Source organism: Chelon labrosus (genome assembly GCF_963514085.1).
Source record: "Chelon labrosus genome assembly, chromosome: 9".
NCBI classification, from domain to species: Eukaryota; Metazoa; Chordata; class Actinopteri; order Mugiliformes; family Mugilidae; genus Chelon; species Chelon labrosus.
The window spans coordinates 7,703,320-7,722,834 of NC_140359.1; the positions used below are offsets into that span (position 1 = coordinate 7,703,320).

The 19,515-nt window shown below is 45.0% G+C and overlaps 1 protein-coding gene across 6 annotated transcripts in view; it reads right to left on the reverse strand.

Moving 5' to 3' along the window:
* fbrsl1 (fibrosin-like 1) overlaps positions 1 to 19,515 on the reverse strand; it is a 272,207-nt gene that overhangs the window by 13,823 nt on the left and 238,869 nt on the right. For all 6 annotated transcript variants that reach the window (XM_084551096.1, XM_084551095.1, XM_084551099.1 and 3 more), the window contains 2 exons: positions 2,313 to 2,721; positions 1,339 to 1,589 (listed from right to left, as the gene is read on the reverse strand). In XM_084551096.1, the coding sequence (XP_084407222.1) occupies positions 1,339 to 1,589; positions 2,313 to 2,721 (660 nt within the window). The remainder of the gene's footprint in view (positions 1 to 1,338; positions 1,590 to 2,312; positions 2,722 to 19,515) is intronic.

Here is a 19,515-nt window from a genome sequence, read left to right on the forward strand (position 1 = left end):
AGAGAGAACCAAGAGTCATCCCAGCAGAAAACACACACACTCTTGTCCTCTGTTAGAATGTCAGTGCACAACTGGTGTTTTAGTTACATATTTTGGAGACACCCACTATCGCAAGATACATTATTTTTCTTAAACTGCAGCATGAAATTTTCTTTTTTGATGAAATAGTTGAACATGTTAAATTGTTACAACTCTCATATCGCTGCCAAGAGGAAGCATGTTTTTTGAGGTTGCGTCAGACTAGTGTCTGTGTGTGCGATTTTTCACTGAGTTACTGTAAAAGTGCTGCTTTCAGGAAGCTAAAGATGTCTCCAGCTGTGATGGCTGTCCAGTTGTGAACTGACATTTTTCAGTGGCGCATCTAAGCCTTCTCACAGTGACCTTATGATCTTTTTAATATTTCTACGCTGCTGTAAATACAGTCCATCTTAGAAATTGATTCATGGTGTTCTCTACCAGTGACCCTAAGATGATTTATTTCCATTTAAGATGCCTTCCCATTCTGCAATGCCCAGGGGTGATCTTTCATGAGATGGATTTTTTTTTATTATTTTATTTATGAGGTTATTTGAGGTATCTGTAGCTGCTGGACAAACTGGACTGCATGCCAGTTATTCAGTCACAACATTAGAAGATGGCTGCCTTTCAGGAAAGAGTTCTGAGTTGCTTAATGGCTACTGTGTTATTAGCATTAATATATCCGTGCTATATACAGTACTTTAGAGATTCTACAAAAATTGGCATAAACTGTTCACTATGTAAAGGCACTGTGGAAAACTGATTTAAAATAATAGGAAAAAATACTGGAGCAATAAGGAAAGAGACACACATATGTGTGCTGATTTAGCACTTAAGATAAGAAAAGAGAAGTAAAAATGTAATAAATGAGCACTTACCAGATGAGCAAATCATACATGAACTAGTTGACTACTTTCAGCAACATATTTTGTGACAACAATACTGTAAATATCATCCTTGTGGTATGCACTACATGCAGCCATATCTAGTGGAACTGAATGTAAAATATACCCTGGAATATAAAGTGGCCCTAACCCCTTTAGTCCACAAGCTTTACATAGTCCTCAGGGTATTTACTGCTACATCAAACGCATATTCCCAGATGGAGCTATAGGAACATTTTAGATCTTTACAAATGTCTTAAATTTGATTAATAAGGACTCCTCTGATAAATAAATGTCAGAAATTATTGCAATGAACTGTTTGTAGTACGTTGCCATTTTGTCAAAATGTGTTATTAAAATAGCTAATACAATCTAAATGAGCCACTTTGTGCCTGCGCTGAAGATACCATCTAACATTTGAGGTGCGCGGCTTTACCTGGGTAGGGGGTGCCGGCTGGGTGCCCGGGCACCACTAAACTGTTGGTTGGTAAGGTCGGTGGTGGCGGCAGTGTGGCTGGGGTTGCAAACATGGCCGAATGGCGATGGGCCGGGCTCCGTAGGGAGGAATAGTGCGAGGTAGAGAGATTGGCTATGGACAGAGGCAAGGCTGGGGCTGAGGATGGGAGCCCACTCAGGTGGTGGTGAGGGGATGGGGGCAAGTGTTGTTTGGGAAGACCCAATGGACTGCTGCCATGGCCGAAGAGTCAAAGGGATACAAAGAAAAACAACATTATTCATTAAAATAATGATCATACATATTTAAATACATACTGTATTTTATTATTTAAAAGTGTTTAGACAGAATGCACTGTCTGCATGTTTCTTTGTTTATGGCTCCGTGTTAGTTCAGATGATGATATCTTTGACAACATAAGAATGATCTTCCAATAACGCTTCTTATATTGAACTAAAAAGGGTGAGGGCACAATCTGAGAAGATGAGGTGAAATGGGAAATCGTCCACTGCGCTGTGTATAGACTGCAGCGTTGCTCAATGAAAAACAGTAAATCTGACAACTGGTTATTGCAAGTTTGTGAGGTGGAAAATCAATATCCACGTGAAAAGAGTCAATAATGTGTAGAATACAGAATTGTGCACTGGGCTACATTATATTAATTTGGAAATTCTTATTTTATCACCGTCTCCACTAGACTGGCCAGAACACATAAAAGGAAAGTGGTGTCTGAAATGTACAATAGGTGAAGCAGTGAAAGTGACAACATCTCCCTGGATACTGAATTTCAGGTCCCATATTTTTAGTCAGTGCACTTAGATCTCTAGTGGTCTTACATTTACATGTCAGCTGGCCAACAAACGGAGGTTGAAATATGGCAGGTATTCAGTTTTGATTCTTAGTGGATAGCCCATGTCCATGTCCCAGTGACCAAACACACACACGTAACAAATTACCTGATGTCGCGGAGGGTGTTGTACTGCAGCGGATGGCTGACTAATGGCCGTGCGTGATGCTGTGGGGGTGGAAGAATGCGGGGCTCCTGGTGCGAGTGAGGGTGAGGAGGGTGGGTCTGGGGATGAGGTGGTGTCCTCAACAGGAGAGGGGTAGGGACAGGGGGAGGAGGTTGCTGCTCCTTCTTAACGCCGGGAGAAGGCGGAGTGGAAAGCCGCAACCTGGGAGGCTCTGTAGGGGCTGCCGCTGCAGCAGGGGCGGGGGAGCCCGTGGGTGCCGAAGCCGGGATGGGGCTGGGCACAGGAGGCGCAAAGGGCACCTCACTGTTGCTCTGCTCCTGGCTGCGCTGGAGCCCTGAGACTTTGGCTGAGCTACAGGTCTTGGACTCAGGAATCTCATTCGTTGGCACACCTGAAACGAAACAAGCAGCAAAATTTAAAAAAAAACGAATGTGTACAACCAGATGTGTAACAGTCCATATTAGATGTTCAGCTATATCCTGATTTGATTTCAAAGCACGTATGTAACATTTGAGTAGCTGAGAAGAGTATGCATGATGAATGATCATCAATGATGAAGTAAAAAATAGCTCCCTGTCCTGCTTTATAATGTTGTCCCAGTGTGTCCTGTCCAAGGTTCCCCTTGTTTCCCTCTCCCTAGGTTCCATTAAGTGTTTAATCAGGTCATTTTCATGCTTGACTATAATCAGATGATCCAATTTCTTCCCGCGATCCAGTCAGTATGAATAAATCACAGCTAATTAAAGTTAAATGTCGGCCCCCATTCAGGGCTTTGCTGAGCACACAATCTGGCATGAAATAATTATGTTTCAATTGTGCTGTGAAGAGAGATCGTGGCCCCTTATCACGGCCTCTCTGCCACTTCGTCTTTCTATCCTGCCTTCCTGTTCTTTCAGGGGATATGGGAAACCACAGCAAAGAACTCTGAACTCGGTCACTTTGTCTTTACCATTCATCAGGGGTCTTTTCAACAGAGAAGAAGCTTTTATAATCAGCATTCCACTGAACAACGACTTTTCAGACTTAGGCTGTTGCAATTTAATGACTGTAATTATATGCTGTTGTAGCAGGAAAATAGAAAGCGGTAGAAAATGCCACATCTCAACACCTTTCACGCACAAAGAATCTCAAAGCACTTATGAATCTTAATGAAAAAGACAAGACATTTGGCGGTCGTCGTTAGTGTTGGTAGTTAAATGAATGGATGACAAATTGGTCCAAAAGAAACTGCGCCTCAGGAAACAGCGGAGCTACAACTGCAACAACAACAATTCTACTATAGATTCTGAGTTAATCAAAGCAGCTACTGGTGGAATTTATTTTAAGCCCAGAAACACCGCATAAATAAAATAAATAAATAAATCTGAGAAAGAAGGTATTGTATAGAGACAGACAGAGACAGAGCAAGAAAGCCCGGTAGTTAAGACACTCTCTGAGCGGCTCTAATCTACAGCTAAAATGCAGCAGTACTTCAGTAAAAAGGCTTACTAGCACCTCAATTAAAAAAGCTCCACAGGCACTCTCGACGGTAACAAAAAAATGAGAAGAGCTGGGAGCTGCTGTCAAGCCAGTGAGAACTCAACATGCAGCCCACTAATGGAATATCCAGTCCCTATTAACAGCCTGCTTAATCTTTCAAGGATCCTAACACCCATAAAAAGGCCAATAAAAAGGCAGGGCAGAGCTTTTATTTTTTTTATTTGTTGAGCTCCCCCTCCCTTTCCCCCGCATTTATGAGAGAACTGGGGCTGGCTAAGGTGTCACGATTTTCAAATGAATTCCGGGGTCCAGGCGTATATAGACCTCCAGATTTATAGGGGTCTGGGACTTGGATTAAACTGTCAGGCTCTCGTTCCTGCTAGCGAAAGAGAAAGACTCGAGGCAAAGACAGAGGAGACAGCCGCAGACAGACAAACAGAGGCAAAGAAGCAAATATCCACAGTCAAAATGTCGCCGTTGGGTGATGTTGCCATGGCAACCGGCTCTCCCAGACACAATGTGAGGCGAGTGATACTGAAGGAAGCCTCACTACGACCACTACCATATGGGGGGGGGGATATTCTCACACTAATGCTGGTAAGCCAGGGCCACAGCAAGTGCCGGGTTATCTTAATGATGATTCTAATGGGGTCTAATGAAGGCAAGGAGGTATCAGCTCAGACCTACCCATCCCTCATTAAAATCCATCTGAAAGCTGCTACACACACTCACACACAAACACACACAGAATGAATACAAAAGATGATGGATAAAAAAAGTCTTCAGTGTATACACAAAGACGCATCTTCATTTTAGTGAAAAACAGCACAAAGTAAGAGAAATCAGACTGTTGGAGAAACAAATTGGTAATAACTTCAATGGCTTCTTTGCTTCAAATGGATGGCAACATGCTAGGACGTGTTCCTTTTCTGGAAACATAATATAGAGTTACTGTGTGACAACTCTTTAAACTGCAGGCGTTCTAGCATCTTCAGACGGGCTGTCTAGTGCAGTGAACAACTTATGATAAAAAAAAAAATAAAACCCAAAAACTTTGTGAATGCCTTCAATTTAGATTACTTTTATGGATTACTTCTTCACAAATGTTACAGCAGCAGCCATTTTGAGTGTAGCACGGGTAACGCGCAGCACCGACATGAATGCCTCGCTGACACATGTCACCTACGGGCTGCATGCAGCAAAATCACTGCTGTTTTTCAACAAATTCTGTCCCCTCGCCGCAAAACAACAGAACTGTCAACTGGAGTTTCAAGCATATCAGCAGACTGCCAAATTCAGCATTGTTTTGTTCTTCTTTTCCTCGGGACACGGAATACACTTCCCCTACAATCGCATGCTGAGGAAAACAGTAGGCAAGCCACAGGCAGTCATGTGAAACAAATGCCATACGAGTGTCTGTACAAAAAAAAAAAAAAGTGCTGTCCTGAAGCCCTGCCCCGCAAACCTGAGCAGATGGTGTGAGTGAGTCAGGCAGGTTGGAGGGCAGCCCAGTGGTGGGGGGTGGCACCCCTCTCCCGTTAGCTGGGTTAGTGCACCGGGGGGACAGGGACATTCCCTAGGGGGGTGTTGGCAGGTCTGCTCACCAGATGACATCTCATCCCAGTATTGATCTTTTTATAGTTGTTCCTGTGGCCCTGCTTACTCAGGGGAATTGGGCCTCGCCCTGTGTGCACGTGCCTCGCTTTGCTGTGATATGGCTTCGGGAGTTGGAGGGGTGGAGAGCATAGGGACACAGGGACTAAGGTAGCAGACGGACAACAAGCCGCTGGGATTTTCTGGCGATGACTGATGTGTCCAGCAGGGAATACGGGGTGAACACAGTGTCGCTACACAGCTGTTCCTACCTCCGATATCCTTCACTTGTGACCGTGTTTGTCCCCGTGGAACATCTGGAGAGCTGACACTGCTCTGGTCCTATGTGGCCTTTAAGTAGCCAGATGGCCCAGCTTGGAATGACTTGGACCAGTCTGGAATGACTTGGCTGTGAGTTGGACTAGGACTAGGTTGGTTGTCGTCATCCAAAGACAGCGCAGCTCCTCCTTGTGTCTAGGATATCACTGTCAAGTTGCAATGCAGAAACCCTGAAGAAAGCACTGCGCATATTTGCTGTCAAATTCATTCAGTTGCAAAAGTCGTCTTTAAAATCCTCCGCTTTGAGGCTTTTTAACCACTTTTTAAACACACATACACACCTGAAATGACCCCAATACCTTCATGAATGAAACAAGGGCTCTAGAGAATATCCTCGTTTGGCCTCTAACTAAAGCCCCAGCATGAAAATAAGTGTGTTACATAAATTATCTGCTCACTGCTGACACTGATTCCAGTGTATACAACAGGCAGGGAAACAGAACCTGTATGCAAAAAGCCTTTTCAGATTAGATACGAGAATATGCAAATCATCTCCGTGACAAGGGGATGTCGTGGGCCAACAGAAGCTTAAGGCCATTGGGTGTTCTCATTTACTAGGCAAACACTGCGGTTTACTCCCTTCATGGCTTTGCCAAAGCATAAACAGCCAGGGCACAGATAAAATAAGGACATGAACAGACAGATATTTAAATGAAGCGGCATATCTGCCTGAAAGACGTTGGAGGACGCAGAAGGTATGTGAGAACGCACGCTGCCTTGATCCGTCTCCTGCTGGCTGTGGTTGACAGAATATTCTGCTGCTCTTGACGGTTGAGCTCACAATGATTCGGTTTTTGTACCTCTCTAGACAAGCAATCTGCACACAGCCAAGGCTTAGCTCACGAGTGAGTGACTGAGGAAGATGGCTATAACAGATACTGGCAGAAGGCAGGAAACCGCACTCTTGCCAATCAACACTTCATTGCCGTGAGGTATTCAGTCATAAAAAAAGGCGGGGTGATTTCAACAAAACCATTTTGTATGAGAGGAACAGAAGGGCTGAGCAGCGTTGAATCATTATCCTAATAATAAAATCATAGGAGAAATTTGCGATGGCTTGCGTTTCCTCACACTATTTATCTGCCTCTAGCATCTCCAAGCTGGTAACAAGGGGAGCCAAGGCAATGTTTTTGCAAATCACTCAAAAATGTTAAATGTTCTGTGGGAGTGGACGAGGAGGAAGACGGCCAAGATAGCTAAAGAGTGGGGACAGCTGGCACGTTTCAATTATTTCTCTCGGTCTCTTCGCTGCAGCTGACAAAGGAGTGGATGGCACCAGAACGGGAATGGGTGTTAAGCTTGTAACACGTTTACAGTCATAGCCCAGGCATAAATCGAGAACCTAATGTTCATTTCAGAGAGCTGGCAGCCCAAGCTGAGGGATGAATCAGTTTTTCCAGTGCACATCAGATCTCAATTCAAACTCAAGCCATATGGTGCACGACACATATGCCAGCCATCTCCCAAGGTACATATGCCATTGTTATGGATAGGAGGCAAATGGTGGACAGCATAGCTTTAATTTGGAAAGGATACTGCAGACGATAAGCTATTGACCGTTCAAATTATTATATATTCTCCTACATGGTGCAGTGGTGCTTCATAAGCAGCGTTAACCCGTCATTGGCTATTAAGTGTTGCAAACAAGCAAGACGCCTCCACACTCACACCTCCTTGTTCTTCCCAGAGTCCCCTCAGAAGTCGGAGGCCCATCCCCCTGCTGAATTGTTTCTGGCAGACCTCATGTGCTCTGGGACAGCCATCAGTCTCTACTTCTTATGAACACAGTTGGGTCGTCTGAGGTCAGTGCCACTGGGCTCTCCCAAATAAAAGGATGGACATCTTGGAAGTTCCAACAGAAAAGCTCAAGTCTAATGGCTCCTCTGACCAGCCCACCCTGCCAGTGTGGAATTTAACCCCTTTCACCATCACTGACCCATCAACAACCCCGGCGACCCCTTTGTTCCCTGAGGCCTCTGCCGACATGCAGCGAAAAGGAGGGGTGTTCTGAACTTTAAGGATGGATTTTGTGTTGAAAAGAAAGGGGAGCCTTCAGGAGTTATTTGTGCAATGCTGCAAGCACTAGCCTTATCATTTCATTAATTAGCATGACACGCCCGCCTGATGGACTTGAACGCCGCAGCGGCAGCTGTCTCAATTGATTACAGCAGTGGACGTGGTGCTGCAATTATCGAGGTGACTGGAGACAACGCCTGCCACTTCTAATAAAGGACTTAACTCCTGCTTCCCACATCACAGCACAGCGGTGGGAGGACAGTGGCAGCCTCCCTGTGTCTCCCATACCTTTAAGACCTTTTCAGAATCTCTCCACGGGCTGCCGTAGAGCTCAGTGTGGGCTGTAGTTCTTGAGCAGCGTGTCAGCTTTACTTAAGCTCGCATAACGCCTGAACAGTATCACTTTGGTGCCCCACAGGAAAGCATCCTCTATTAGCCCACCAGCTGGCTCCCAATCCACAGAAAATGGAAGAAAGGGAGGAATGAAAGAGAGAGGGAGAAAGAATGTAAGAGACACAAAGACAGGGAGATTTTGCCAGGAAGCTTCAAGTCCAAGCAGAAATGGAGGGAGTGAGTGCTCAGCAATGTAAACAACGGGACTGCTTTCCAGCCTCATTTCATGTATGAACATGCATGAAGCCCACATGCTTCTAAGTGGATATAATATTATCTTTCAGTGCCGTACTGATTACTTCTCAATGGGATGGAAATGGCTGGGTGAAAATCCTTCAACAAATCTTAAGTGGCATGACAGTAGGCTGAAAGAGCCTGCATGTTTTTCTTCTCCTCCTCCAGCTCCATTTTCACTCCCCACTCTGAAAGCAAAGCAACAACTGGAAGCTGACAGCTTCTAAACGTCCGCCATACCTCATTCACTGTTTTGACATATGCAGCCGTTGCAGTTTAGTGCAATGAAAGGGGTAGGACAAAACACCGTTGACGACATATCACATTTCCTCAAGTGTTTTGCAGATACATGGGGTTTATCTGTGCGAGTATCACAAACTGTGGTTTTGACCGAGACGTGGCCTGAGCTACACACCTGCTTCATGCAAATACAGCAGCCATTTTCAAAATGTCAAATAATGCCTACGACTGCTGAGGCAGGTAGCGTTGTCAACAGGTGGTATTCTATAGCTGGCAATGGCCTTAAACAAATATCTCCATGTCAACATCCACAGGACATCATCAATCAGCCACCCTTGTTCTTTGTCTCGTCATGTTTTCATGTTGAAGCTGTTATTACAGGCCAGGGCTTCTGTTCTTCACTACGATGATCAAAGGCCATGGTCACGTCTCTAATAATTCAAGAGTCTGTCAACGTTGCAACTGCTCCACTGTACATTACTGCATGCCACAGGAATTCTAAGCTAAAACCATCCATGCCAGCAACAGCACCAGCAAAAACAAAGGACACCATCTATAATATAAAGCTTTTTCATATTCAAGAAGCTCCAACAGCCTGGCACTTTTCTTTAAACATTCCCCAGAAGCGCATCAAATATTGCATATCTAATATATTTAGCATAGCTATAGTCTATTTTAAAGTTACCATTTTACATACTTTCTAGCCAATTGTAGCGCAAATGATTATGGGAATATGTCAAATTTCCTTCACAGGGAGCGTGGATACAAAGATCTTAGCTTACTGTTCGTCTAAAGATAGCACCCCCGTGCGCATTAAAGTGCTCGAGCTTAAGTTTCACATATCTGCAAGCCCCCAGGGAAACACACTGTCCAGTATAGAGCCGCTGATGTAATCAATGCCACTTCTATAGGAGGATCCTGCTCCTGGGGTGCTGCTGCGTAATTAGGCTTACAGATGGAGACACAGCAGCTGTTGAAGGCTAGACTAGAGCTGCCATTTTAGCCCTGCTACATGCCACAGGAGTTGCGTTCTTATAAGCTACAAGCCCCCGTTTCTGCAGCTTGTGATATCATAAAATGAGGACTTTTTTATAAAAAAGACTTGTAAAGACTTATAAAAAAAAAACTTGCTATAGCCTCGGTTTTCTTTTTTTGGGTGGTCGATAAATTACATGTCAAGGCTGATGACACACTTAGAGGACTGAGGTAGAGATGTTTGAAATAGCTCTCATGCAGAGCTTAGTTAGACAAACACACTCTTCTCAAAAGCACTCCCCTCGCTCACCCAACCGCCATGTTCTTCCACTACCAAAGGAAGAGGGACAATTGGAGGGTGTATCAGGTTTGCAAACATTCGCTGTCCTCCCGTCCACCTCATTCATCATTCTTGATTAGAGGGAGAGAGCATGACCGAGAGAGAGGGATAAAGTGACCCAGACTGGGGGGAAAGAGGAAGAGAGAGGTTAGTTAATAAGGCAGATGAGAGGGACAAGGGAGCAGAGGGTACAGAGGGTGTCAAGTAAACTAATGGAGACAAGGCCTGGATTCTGACCTGCAGGGCTGCTGCTGCTAACTTAAAACCACCACCGCGTGCTCCCATCTCTGCTAAGCCCAAGCCACACACACGAGCAGGCAGCAACACGCGAACACACACACCAGGGTAGGAGTCTGGCCTCCTTTAGCCGTAGCGGACAAGGAACATTAACAACGGCCTGCACGTTTTCAGGACTGTTATAAGCTGCAGCATTTCACTCTGGTGTTCCAAGTGCGGCAAGTGAAGAATTGATTTGTTTGGAGTGTGAAGGCAGCGTGTCAGTTTGGGGAAATGTGTGAATGTGAGTATGTCTGTGAGGAGAGGGGGGGGTGCACGGTGAAACGGGAGCGAAATTGGACTCTGAAACCAGCCAAATAGCTTGTGAGATGAAACAGACTACACCAAGAAAAAAAAAGGAGGGGGGGACACAACAAAACAAAACAACACAAGGCCCCAGAAAAGTGTCGAGCAAGGCTGGCTGGAACAAAAGCCAAAGAAAAACAAAAAACAAAAAAAAAAAAAAACTGAACAAACTGAAACAAAAACAAAACAAACACACTTTCTTTCTTTCTGCTCGACATATTTCAGACTGCATATGACAAAAAACAACACCGAAAGAGTTAGAGGAATCAAAATCAAACCGCCAAGTGTGTCGAAGCAGAGGCTCCACACCACATCAAACCCTGTAAATTCTCCTGAAAGCCTCCCCTCTCCCTTTACCAGCCAGCGCTTAGATTATTGTGTGCAACTAAAAGGTAAGTGCTGGGAGTGTCACACTTGAGAGTGTGTTTTAAGCACCATAAAGTATCAAGACCCAGATGGCTCATCCTCCCTGAAAAACATGTCCACTCTAGCACGGCTCCAGTGGCACCTGCTACCAGGATTAGGTCAGTGCTACGCCAAACCAGCACACTAATAGAGTGTGCCACAGCTGATAAGGGGCCCGAGGCACTTCAACACTTGCCCTGCACATAACAGTTGATGAGTCAATACCTGTATCATTAGCGATAGCCATATATTGATTATTTCCGCCCAACAATAACACAGGCAGATGTGATTTGTCACAGTTGGGCATTACCAGATGTGGTCTGAAGACTAGACGGACTAGAAGGACTACTGAAAACAATAAAACTGAATTATACAAATGCATGATCTTTACAAAAGGGAAATTTCAGCATCATCATACATGAGTTTAACCCCGGTCAATACAGCTGTTAGTGCTCTACACATGTCTCCATGGCCTGTGTGACGCTGGAATGCTCTCTACTGCTCCTTACCAAAGCAAACAGCAGTAAAATCCCAGTCCTGCTGCTCGCCCCTCAACACAGCAGAACTAACCCAACAGTCAGGGAGGTTGGAACTCATGCTCTGCTGAATGGGGTATTACAGTCAGTCAGTGGCCATTAGGGGCCCCACCACCAGGGCCCAGTGCAGGGAATTCACCGGTAGCCAAACACAACAGCCAAACAGATGACCGCTTGAAATCTCGAGACCACACTGTGCGTGTTCTTTTTTTTTTTTTTTAAACCGCCGCTGAAACGTCCAAAATGCATGGCCCTCTGTCTCAGCGAATGATGGCCTGTCTGCTAACAAACACAGGAACGATTAATGTTGCTCACGAACGGTGAAATACATGACCAAACATGAGCCCTTTCCCGGCAGTGCGTGTCAGGTAACATCTTTCTCCATGCGCTGGGTTCAAGGCTAATAGCAAGGCTCTATTGCAATCTGCTCCAAACCCAGCCCTCTGTCAAATCTACTGTACCAGTCCAAGCCTGTGGTATTGCTGGTAGACAGAGTGGCTCTGATAAGCCACTGACAGAAACATGGCTACTAATATGCTACCACTGGAAAGGTAAGGGGCTCATAAATACTGAACAAACATCAGAGGAAGACCACCCATCTGGAAATGCTTGGAAAATACTTTATATGGCAGGATGATACTTCTGTTTGATTTGGGACTTGTTTCCAGGGTTCATCTCCCTTTTCCTCAGGAACACTCTGGCACATTCTTCTGATACTTGGATGTCCTTGTCTGTCATGGAATCTGAGGCATTTTACATTCGTTCTGTTCCTGGCGATGGGATTTTCCATCATTGTAAGCCTGTGTGAACTGCTTCCCAAAATGTCCAATCCATTACAAGCATGTTTGTAATATCCATCTAGGCTGACGACTGTCCCCTTGCCAGCGATTCGACATTATCCAAGCGCCGTGTTTGGCCACAGTCGCCTACCATCTGGCTTTGTCAACGAGCGTCACAGCCTCATCTGCAAACAACATTGGCTCTGAACCTCTCAACACAGATGAGCTTAAAACTCACATAGCGAGGAGCAGGGATCTTCAAAACAAACACAGGGCGGGGGAAAACCCCACTCTAGCTGGCAGAGCGACTGGAGCTGGGAATAAAGGATTAAAAGCAAGAAAACCTGCAAGTGATCACAGCCGACACACTTTAAATTTCAGGCCTGACAGTTGTGATAAGACGCTGGTCATGTATTCTCTTAAGTAAACAATGAAAATACCTTCCATAATGCACTTGGCTGTGTTTTCATTGGAGGAGGAGGAGGATTAAGATTAGACAGAAGATGTGATGAGAGCTGCTACTCTCTAGAGTTATCCGCTCTAAATTCTTGCCTTTCACTTTCAAAAAAAAAAAAAAAAAAAAAAAAAAACACCAACCAAAAACAGGGCGCCTACATTAATTTTATCCAGTACTGCTTCTGTGTTGAAATAATACTCCACCTGTTTTTCAAAAGTTGGTCAGTGAACCACAAAGCTGCTTTTTTGTGAGAGCTTCTAATTTCCTCACTCACAGGGGAAGCAGCAGCTCGCTACACAAGCTTAAGAGAATAAAAAAAAAACAATATATTGATGATAAATATCGCAACTGTACATCAGTCATAGCAAAATTTAATGTATTTTTGGTCTAGTATGGAGTGCATGTTGATGGCACAGTAAGTGACAGGAGTCATAGACATGGAAAGGTCAGATTAAGCTGGAGACAACTATGAAAATCCTTTCTTTGTCTTGGGCCCCAGTTGTTCTCAGGAGGTAGTATTAAAGCGGCACAAATCGCTGTTGTAGTGCTTCAGGTTATTCACTTTGACTTTATTGGAAACACTGATTCTTCTGTGTGTGCCAACCTGTTCTGAACAGTAAGACGGAAGCATAGCTGAGAGATGACACACCCGCGTACGCCAGCCAAAATGCCGCTCATGTCCCTGACAACTTATCCGAAATGTCCCTCGTGGCTTTTAGTGATTTTGTAATTGCTCCCTCCCCACAGCTAAAGCTGAATCCATATTCAGTCAATGAACACAGAGCTGCACAATGGAGCCTAATCATACAGCTTTCAGTGTGACTCCCATTTTCCGTCACAATAGCTGATCACGACCCACGGGCACACCGACACTGATGACAGGGACTGATAGCGGTGACTGACAGTTGCCAAGCGTCCTTACATGTCAGGGCTAACGCAGACAGCGGACAGAAATACATTAACTTTCTAACGGAGTTTCTGTTTCAGGAATTAAACTCACCCAGCAGTGACCAAATGCTCTAAACAGGGAGGCTAAGTTAATATTTCATGCACACTAGGCCCTTTGCACAGAGCAGGCACTTTTCTAATGGACATAATAGTGCTCTGGCTGAAAGAGTGCACAGGGGGTTAACATGACATATTAGCAATGACTTTACAAGCCAGCTAATTGCCATGCATAGAAAATTAGGACTGTCATGGAAAGCAGGTGGCATGCAAAAGCTGGTGCAGTTTGACATCACTTCCTGAATCATATAAAACCAAACAATTTATTCTAGTCAGCTTTTCAACGTGCCAGTCCACAGCGGGGTTGTGGGTAATGCGGCCTGGTCCCTTTGACTACCTGCCACTCTACATAAATAGTACATGACGATGTAATCGTAATTTAAAAAGCTATAAATATTGAAGAAGAATTAAAATAATTTATGGAACACCACAGTGCGACAGGATGGGTGTGAGTGTATGTGTGTGCGGGAGCGTTTTGTCTCCTTTCACTCCTCTCCGCGGCGCATGTTGAACGATGGGCAGCGGCGGTGCAAGCTGGGAATTCTGTAATTGCTTTTTCTGTCCCCGAAGCAGGCCTTCCTGCTTTAAATCAAAAAAGGCAATCTCTGTCAGTAATGGCTCAATTAATAATTAAACACGTGTCTTATCTCCGCTGAGCTCCCCCTATTTATTTTCATCTTTCCGACAAGGATGGCTGCACAAACAGCATTAGCACTATCAATAAAGGGAGAATTAATATCAGCTCTTTTCTCCAAAAACAAATCACTCTGCTCATAAGCTGTCCTATGGCTGTGAACCGTAATAACGCAAAGATTAATAAAGAAAGTCACTGTTTTGGTTTTCACAATTCCGCCTAAGTATTTTGTCTCCCTGAAGTAAGCATATTAGCTAAACCATCCTGCTCTCTGTATTCTGCTACAAGTTTGTTATATAAAACTAGCCTTTGTAATATTTAAAACAAATGAGAGGACACACGAGCTGCTGTTCAAACACATTCACAAAGGATGTAGTGTTAGAAGCAAGAGGGACGGTTTATTTTACATGTATGCATCTAAAACTACCAACCTTCCGCTTCCTTTTACAAATACAGCCGTCACACGAGTGGCCAAAACTCAGAACACCAGAGCTCATAAATAAGTGCTACGTCAATACAGAAACATTGGTTTTTCTGATAAAGAAAGCATTTCCTGCCTGGAATTTATCAAACATATCACGGTAGGTAAGCTTCACCAGGCTAAGATTCCACAGCCGTGAAGGCTGCTTTCAATTCTTGCTAATCTGGCTGTGTGAAGCCTTTGCATCCCTTATGTTTTTCCAACATCATGTCTGCCATCCAGTCATTTAGCCTGCCTGCCTGCCGGCCAGCCAGCCACTCTCTCCGTCTACCTCCGGTCTATCCTGATTCAGCAGCGGCGAAAAGCTGATTAGTTGGTCAGAGGGTCAACTTCCATTCATTATTTAATGGGTGAGAGGCTGCAAACAGTCAGGCTGGCCTCAGAGGTTAGTGATACATTACACTGACCTGGCCAGAGGAGAGCTGCCCGGCCGAATACAAACATGCTCTCTCATCTACTTCACTATGCCTGAGCTGCCCTCAATCCCCCTGCCCCTGACCTAGCTACTCCCTCTCCAATCACCATACTTCCACCCTTCTCTGGCATTCAGAATCCAGCAGGTGAGATGGGGTTTAATTTTTATGTAAGGTTCCACTGCTGGAGCGGGCCTGAAGCTCTGGATGGCCCAGGTAACGGAGGAGGAGGAGGAGGAGAAGGAGGAGGAGGAGAAGGCAGAGGCGGCCATAGCTCTTTTATTGACATGCAGAAAACAGCAGCGGTGGAACAAAGGCCACTCAGCACCTATTGAGAGAGCAGGCCTGCAGACAGGGTGGTTGATTAGCGATTCGACACAGGGACCCTGGACTGTGTAGCACATAATGAGAGCTTAGGGAGCGAGCCATGAGCCGATGGGGGAAGGAGGTACGGCGGAGCCGGGCTGACGATAGAAGAGAGGAGAGGCGGGGTTCAACCATAAGGAATTGATTTCCCACAATAGCAGATGGATATATGAGTAAAAAGGCTTCATAGGAAAAAAAAGCAATATGTATGGGTAGATCCTAAATCCTTAAGCTACAGCACTGGTAATGTGTTTATATATAAACAGTTAGAGGATAAGCCCTAAATCCACTGCCAGGCTAAATGGTTTATGCATCTTTTTTGTTTGTTTACTTCCAAGTCAATTAAGCAAATTGGTCCAACATCCCTGACGAGCAGGAGACCTACAGTGAGAGATTTTTGCATTCATGTCCAAAAGCTTTTATCTCCCTTAACACTACAGTAACCTCATCTTCACCTTTCACGTAGCCTCAGAGGGATGTTAACAGAGTCAGATGTGCATGATGGTCGTTGTGTGTGCTTTTCTCCCCCCTTCTTTCGTCTGCACGCTCTCTTCTTCCTTTGTTCCACTGGTCTAATCCAGTATGTGTGGGCCGGTAAGTTTAATGGAAACAATTTATTAAGTCCGGCTTAAAATGCCATCTGCAGCTAAGCCTCCCAAAGCCGCTAAGCTCCTGGTTTCGCCCCGGAGCTTGCTGTGTTCACGCTTACTGTAATGCTCTGTTTAAAATGAGCACAACGGGTCAAAATTAATCAGGATTACAAGGGCACAAATCCACTTCAGAAATGGGTTTTCTACCAATCTTTCTCTTTCTATCCCACAATGCCCCAGGTTTCTTCGGTGGACGGCACACTGCATGGGTTTACCCTCACACCGAGGCAGGTAGCAGCAGGCAGAGACAACAAAACCTTAAAGAGTGTGCAAGGAAAGATGGCGCCTGGACTAAACCTCCTGCTTTCAAACCCACAGATGCAACATTCAACATAGTCAGTGCAGATTCCTACGGGTTCTTCTCAGATATTTCTAGCCGCTGACAGCTGGGTGATAACTCCCTACCACTTCCATAGGCCCAGCATTGTGAAATGTCATAGGAAGGCCTACCAGGGAAGTGTTTATCTGTGCTCTGTAGAGGTGCCCTGCACATGCTCAGCAGCTACATTTAGCTTCTCATTCGCCTTCCAGCATCTGACAACAGTAAACTCTGACCTGCAATCCAATAAGGGTAGCCCTGAGTGCAGCGCAAGTCTTCACTGTGCTTTTACTTAAACACGCCATCCTCCAGGAAATCAATAACTTGCAGGAGGTTTAGGACAGGAAATAAACAAAAACCAATAACTGTTAGATAATGCTTGCCCTCTGCTGTATCTTCCTACATCATCACCACCAACACAGACAGACATTCAGCAGAACTTGTGATAGCTCTTGGGTAACAACACCCAAAGAGAACTGCACACTGTATGCTGTGCTATTACAGATACTATTAGTTTGTGCTATTATCAGTACTGTCGGCTTGCATCTATAACAGGCTGTCAACAGCCTGGCAGTGTGGAGATGATGAAAAGTAAATATGAGAGAAAGAAAGCAAGGGTGTCTGGGTTTTGCCCAAAACCCTGTTCTGTGTGCATAATTACAGTGCTCTGCCGTCACTGATTACAATGTTGGTCTTTCCTCTCCTCTATTAACCCTGAACCGTTTCATTAACATGACAGACTGCGGGCCTGTGTACAATTTGGACTTAACCTCAACTGTTTGTACCCGTAACTGCTCACCAAAATAAAGTTCAGAGAGGGGAGCACCATGTTGAAAAGCAAGGGAGATGTAAAAGTAAAAGAAGCATTCATTATCTAGCGGGCTGTACAAGCTAAACATCATCACAGCATTATATATTTATGTGTGCCATAATGTTTGTGCTTTGTGTGTGTGCGTCTGTTTCAGAGTCTCCCAGCCAACAGCTCGACAGGCCTGGTGATCAGAGGAAAACGGGCTTTTCATCAGTCCCATAGGACCGTGAGCGAGACCGGTAATGGGACACATACGCTGCATTCTAAACCAGAGGAAAACAGCCTGTGGGCTGCTCTGTATTACACACACATTATACACACAGAAAAACTAGTGTAGGGCAAAAACAAACACTGTCCTAGAATCCATTACAGCTCCAAACAACAACATTAGAATGGGAGATGAGAGCCGACTGGCAGCTCTGCAATTGTAGCGTGATAACTTCTTGCTCATCGTCACAAAATCACCTCATCAAACTGCTGATTTCTTTGCTGGCTCACCCTTTCTAACCCCTAATTCTAATCTGGTGCCCTTCTTCTAAGTCGCCCAAACAGGATCTGGTTGATCTGTGTGATAATCAGGAAAGACTCTGATTGGATTGTCTGGATGTAATTCCAGGGTCCTAATCCTCAGCCTTTGCATTCACACTGGAATGGAAAGACACAGGAGCCTTCCTTCACTAGCTGCAGTGGAAAAGTATAAAACACAATGGCTGCTAATGTGCCCGTACTATCAGTTCTCCGTGGCAGCGTCTGCTTATATGCAGCTGCGTTCTGTACAAGCATGCGGGGAAAATAAGTCAACACCCTGACAGATGACAACAGCGGTAGTTCAACAGCCCAGTGGAGAATAGATGGAGTTGGACGCGGTCTACTTGTTTTGTAAACCATGCAAGTCTGGAAGTCATTGTCATCGTGAATGCGAGTTTCACAGGGCCGACACTGGTCACAGGTCATCTACATCACACAGCCAGCAGGCCTGGTTTCTCTCCTGCTTGTCAGCCGTGCTTTTCCACTCAGCAGTCCAAGCTACTGTGCTAAACCAAGCAACACCTTTTTATGTTGTTGAGAGAGAATCTAGCTTTTGGACTGCATGTGCTGATGTGGAGCCGAATAAAACCCTCTAATTTGTGAATATAAGGGCTGTGGTGCAATGTCACAACTAAAATAAAAAATAAAACAAAACTAGATGTGCTGACTGCTTCACTTTTCAAGACTTTTTCAACAGATATTGGACGAATAACAAGGCAAGCAAGAGTAGAAATATCGGTGACATCCCATATTACACTAACATGATGGTGTCTCTTACAATTACATTTTTAACAGTTCAGTTGTGGCATGATGATCTATATGTTTTCTCTGCAGATATACCCTCCTCATATGGCCATAGTTTACACTGTTCTGCAGATCCACCTCCCTCTCTCTCAGCTTGTGTTAATGGCCTCCTTCCTAGTTCATGCCCTGAGGGGACATGGTCTGCATGCTGCTGTCTGTCACTAGTAGGCTGATCGTGCCTGTCCTCACTTCCCTGCCTCCCTGCATCCACAGTTTGACACCTATCTCCCTGCTCTGACCTGCCAAGCATCATTGCATTTAGTAAATTTACAGGTGCAGCCGACATTCTTTGCCTGGAAGGTGTGCCAGACATGCCAAATACTGAACACCCACACATGTACATTTATGTCACTGCATGCACACAAACACACAATTACAGAAAATTGTGCGAAATCACGCATGATCATGCTGTACAAAAGCAAAAGCTTTATAATCCGCATATGTGCATATGTGAATGCACACGCACAGACTTTGTGTTGTCTGGGGGGCTGACAAAGCTCTTTCTCTCTTTCCTTTGGCATCCATTATGGTCCAGGCCTGCTGTCAGAGAGCTTGTATTGCCTGAGGGGAAGTTCCCATTTGTGGGAGCATGTGGCAGGGAGGCTCTAAATCCCCTCTAATGAACCAATATGTAGGAGGGCTAAGCCTTTGGCGGGGTCGTCCAAGAAACGCCACTCTGCACCCAGGCAAAAATGTATGCATATGTAGTCACCAGACCTTGTTTATGTCTGCTGACATTTAAATCTGAATGGAAGCTGCAGGATTAGAGTGGGGGAGAACTGGACTCATTTGCAAAACCCAGTTGT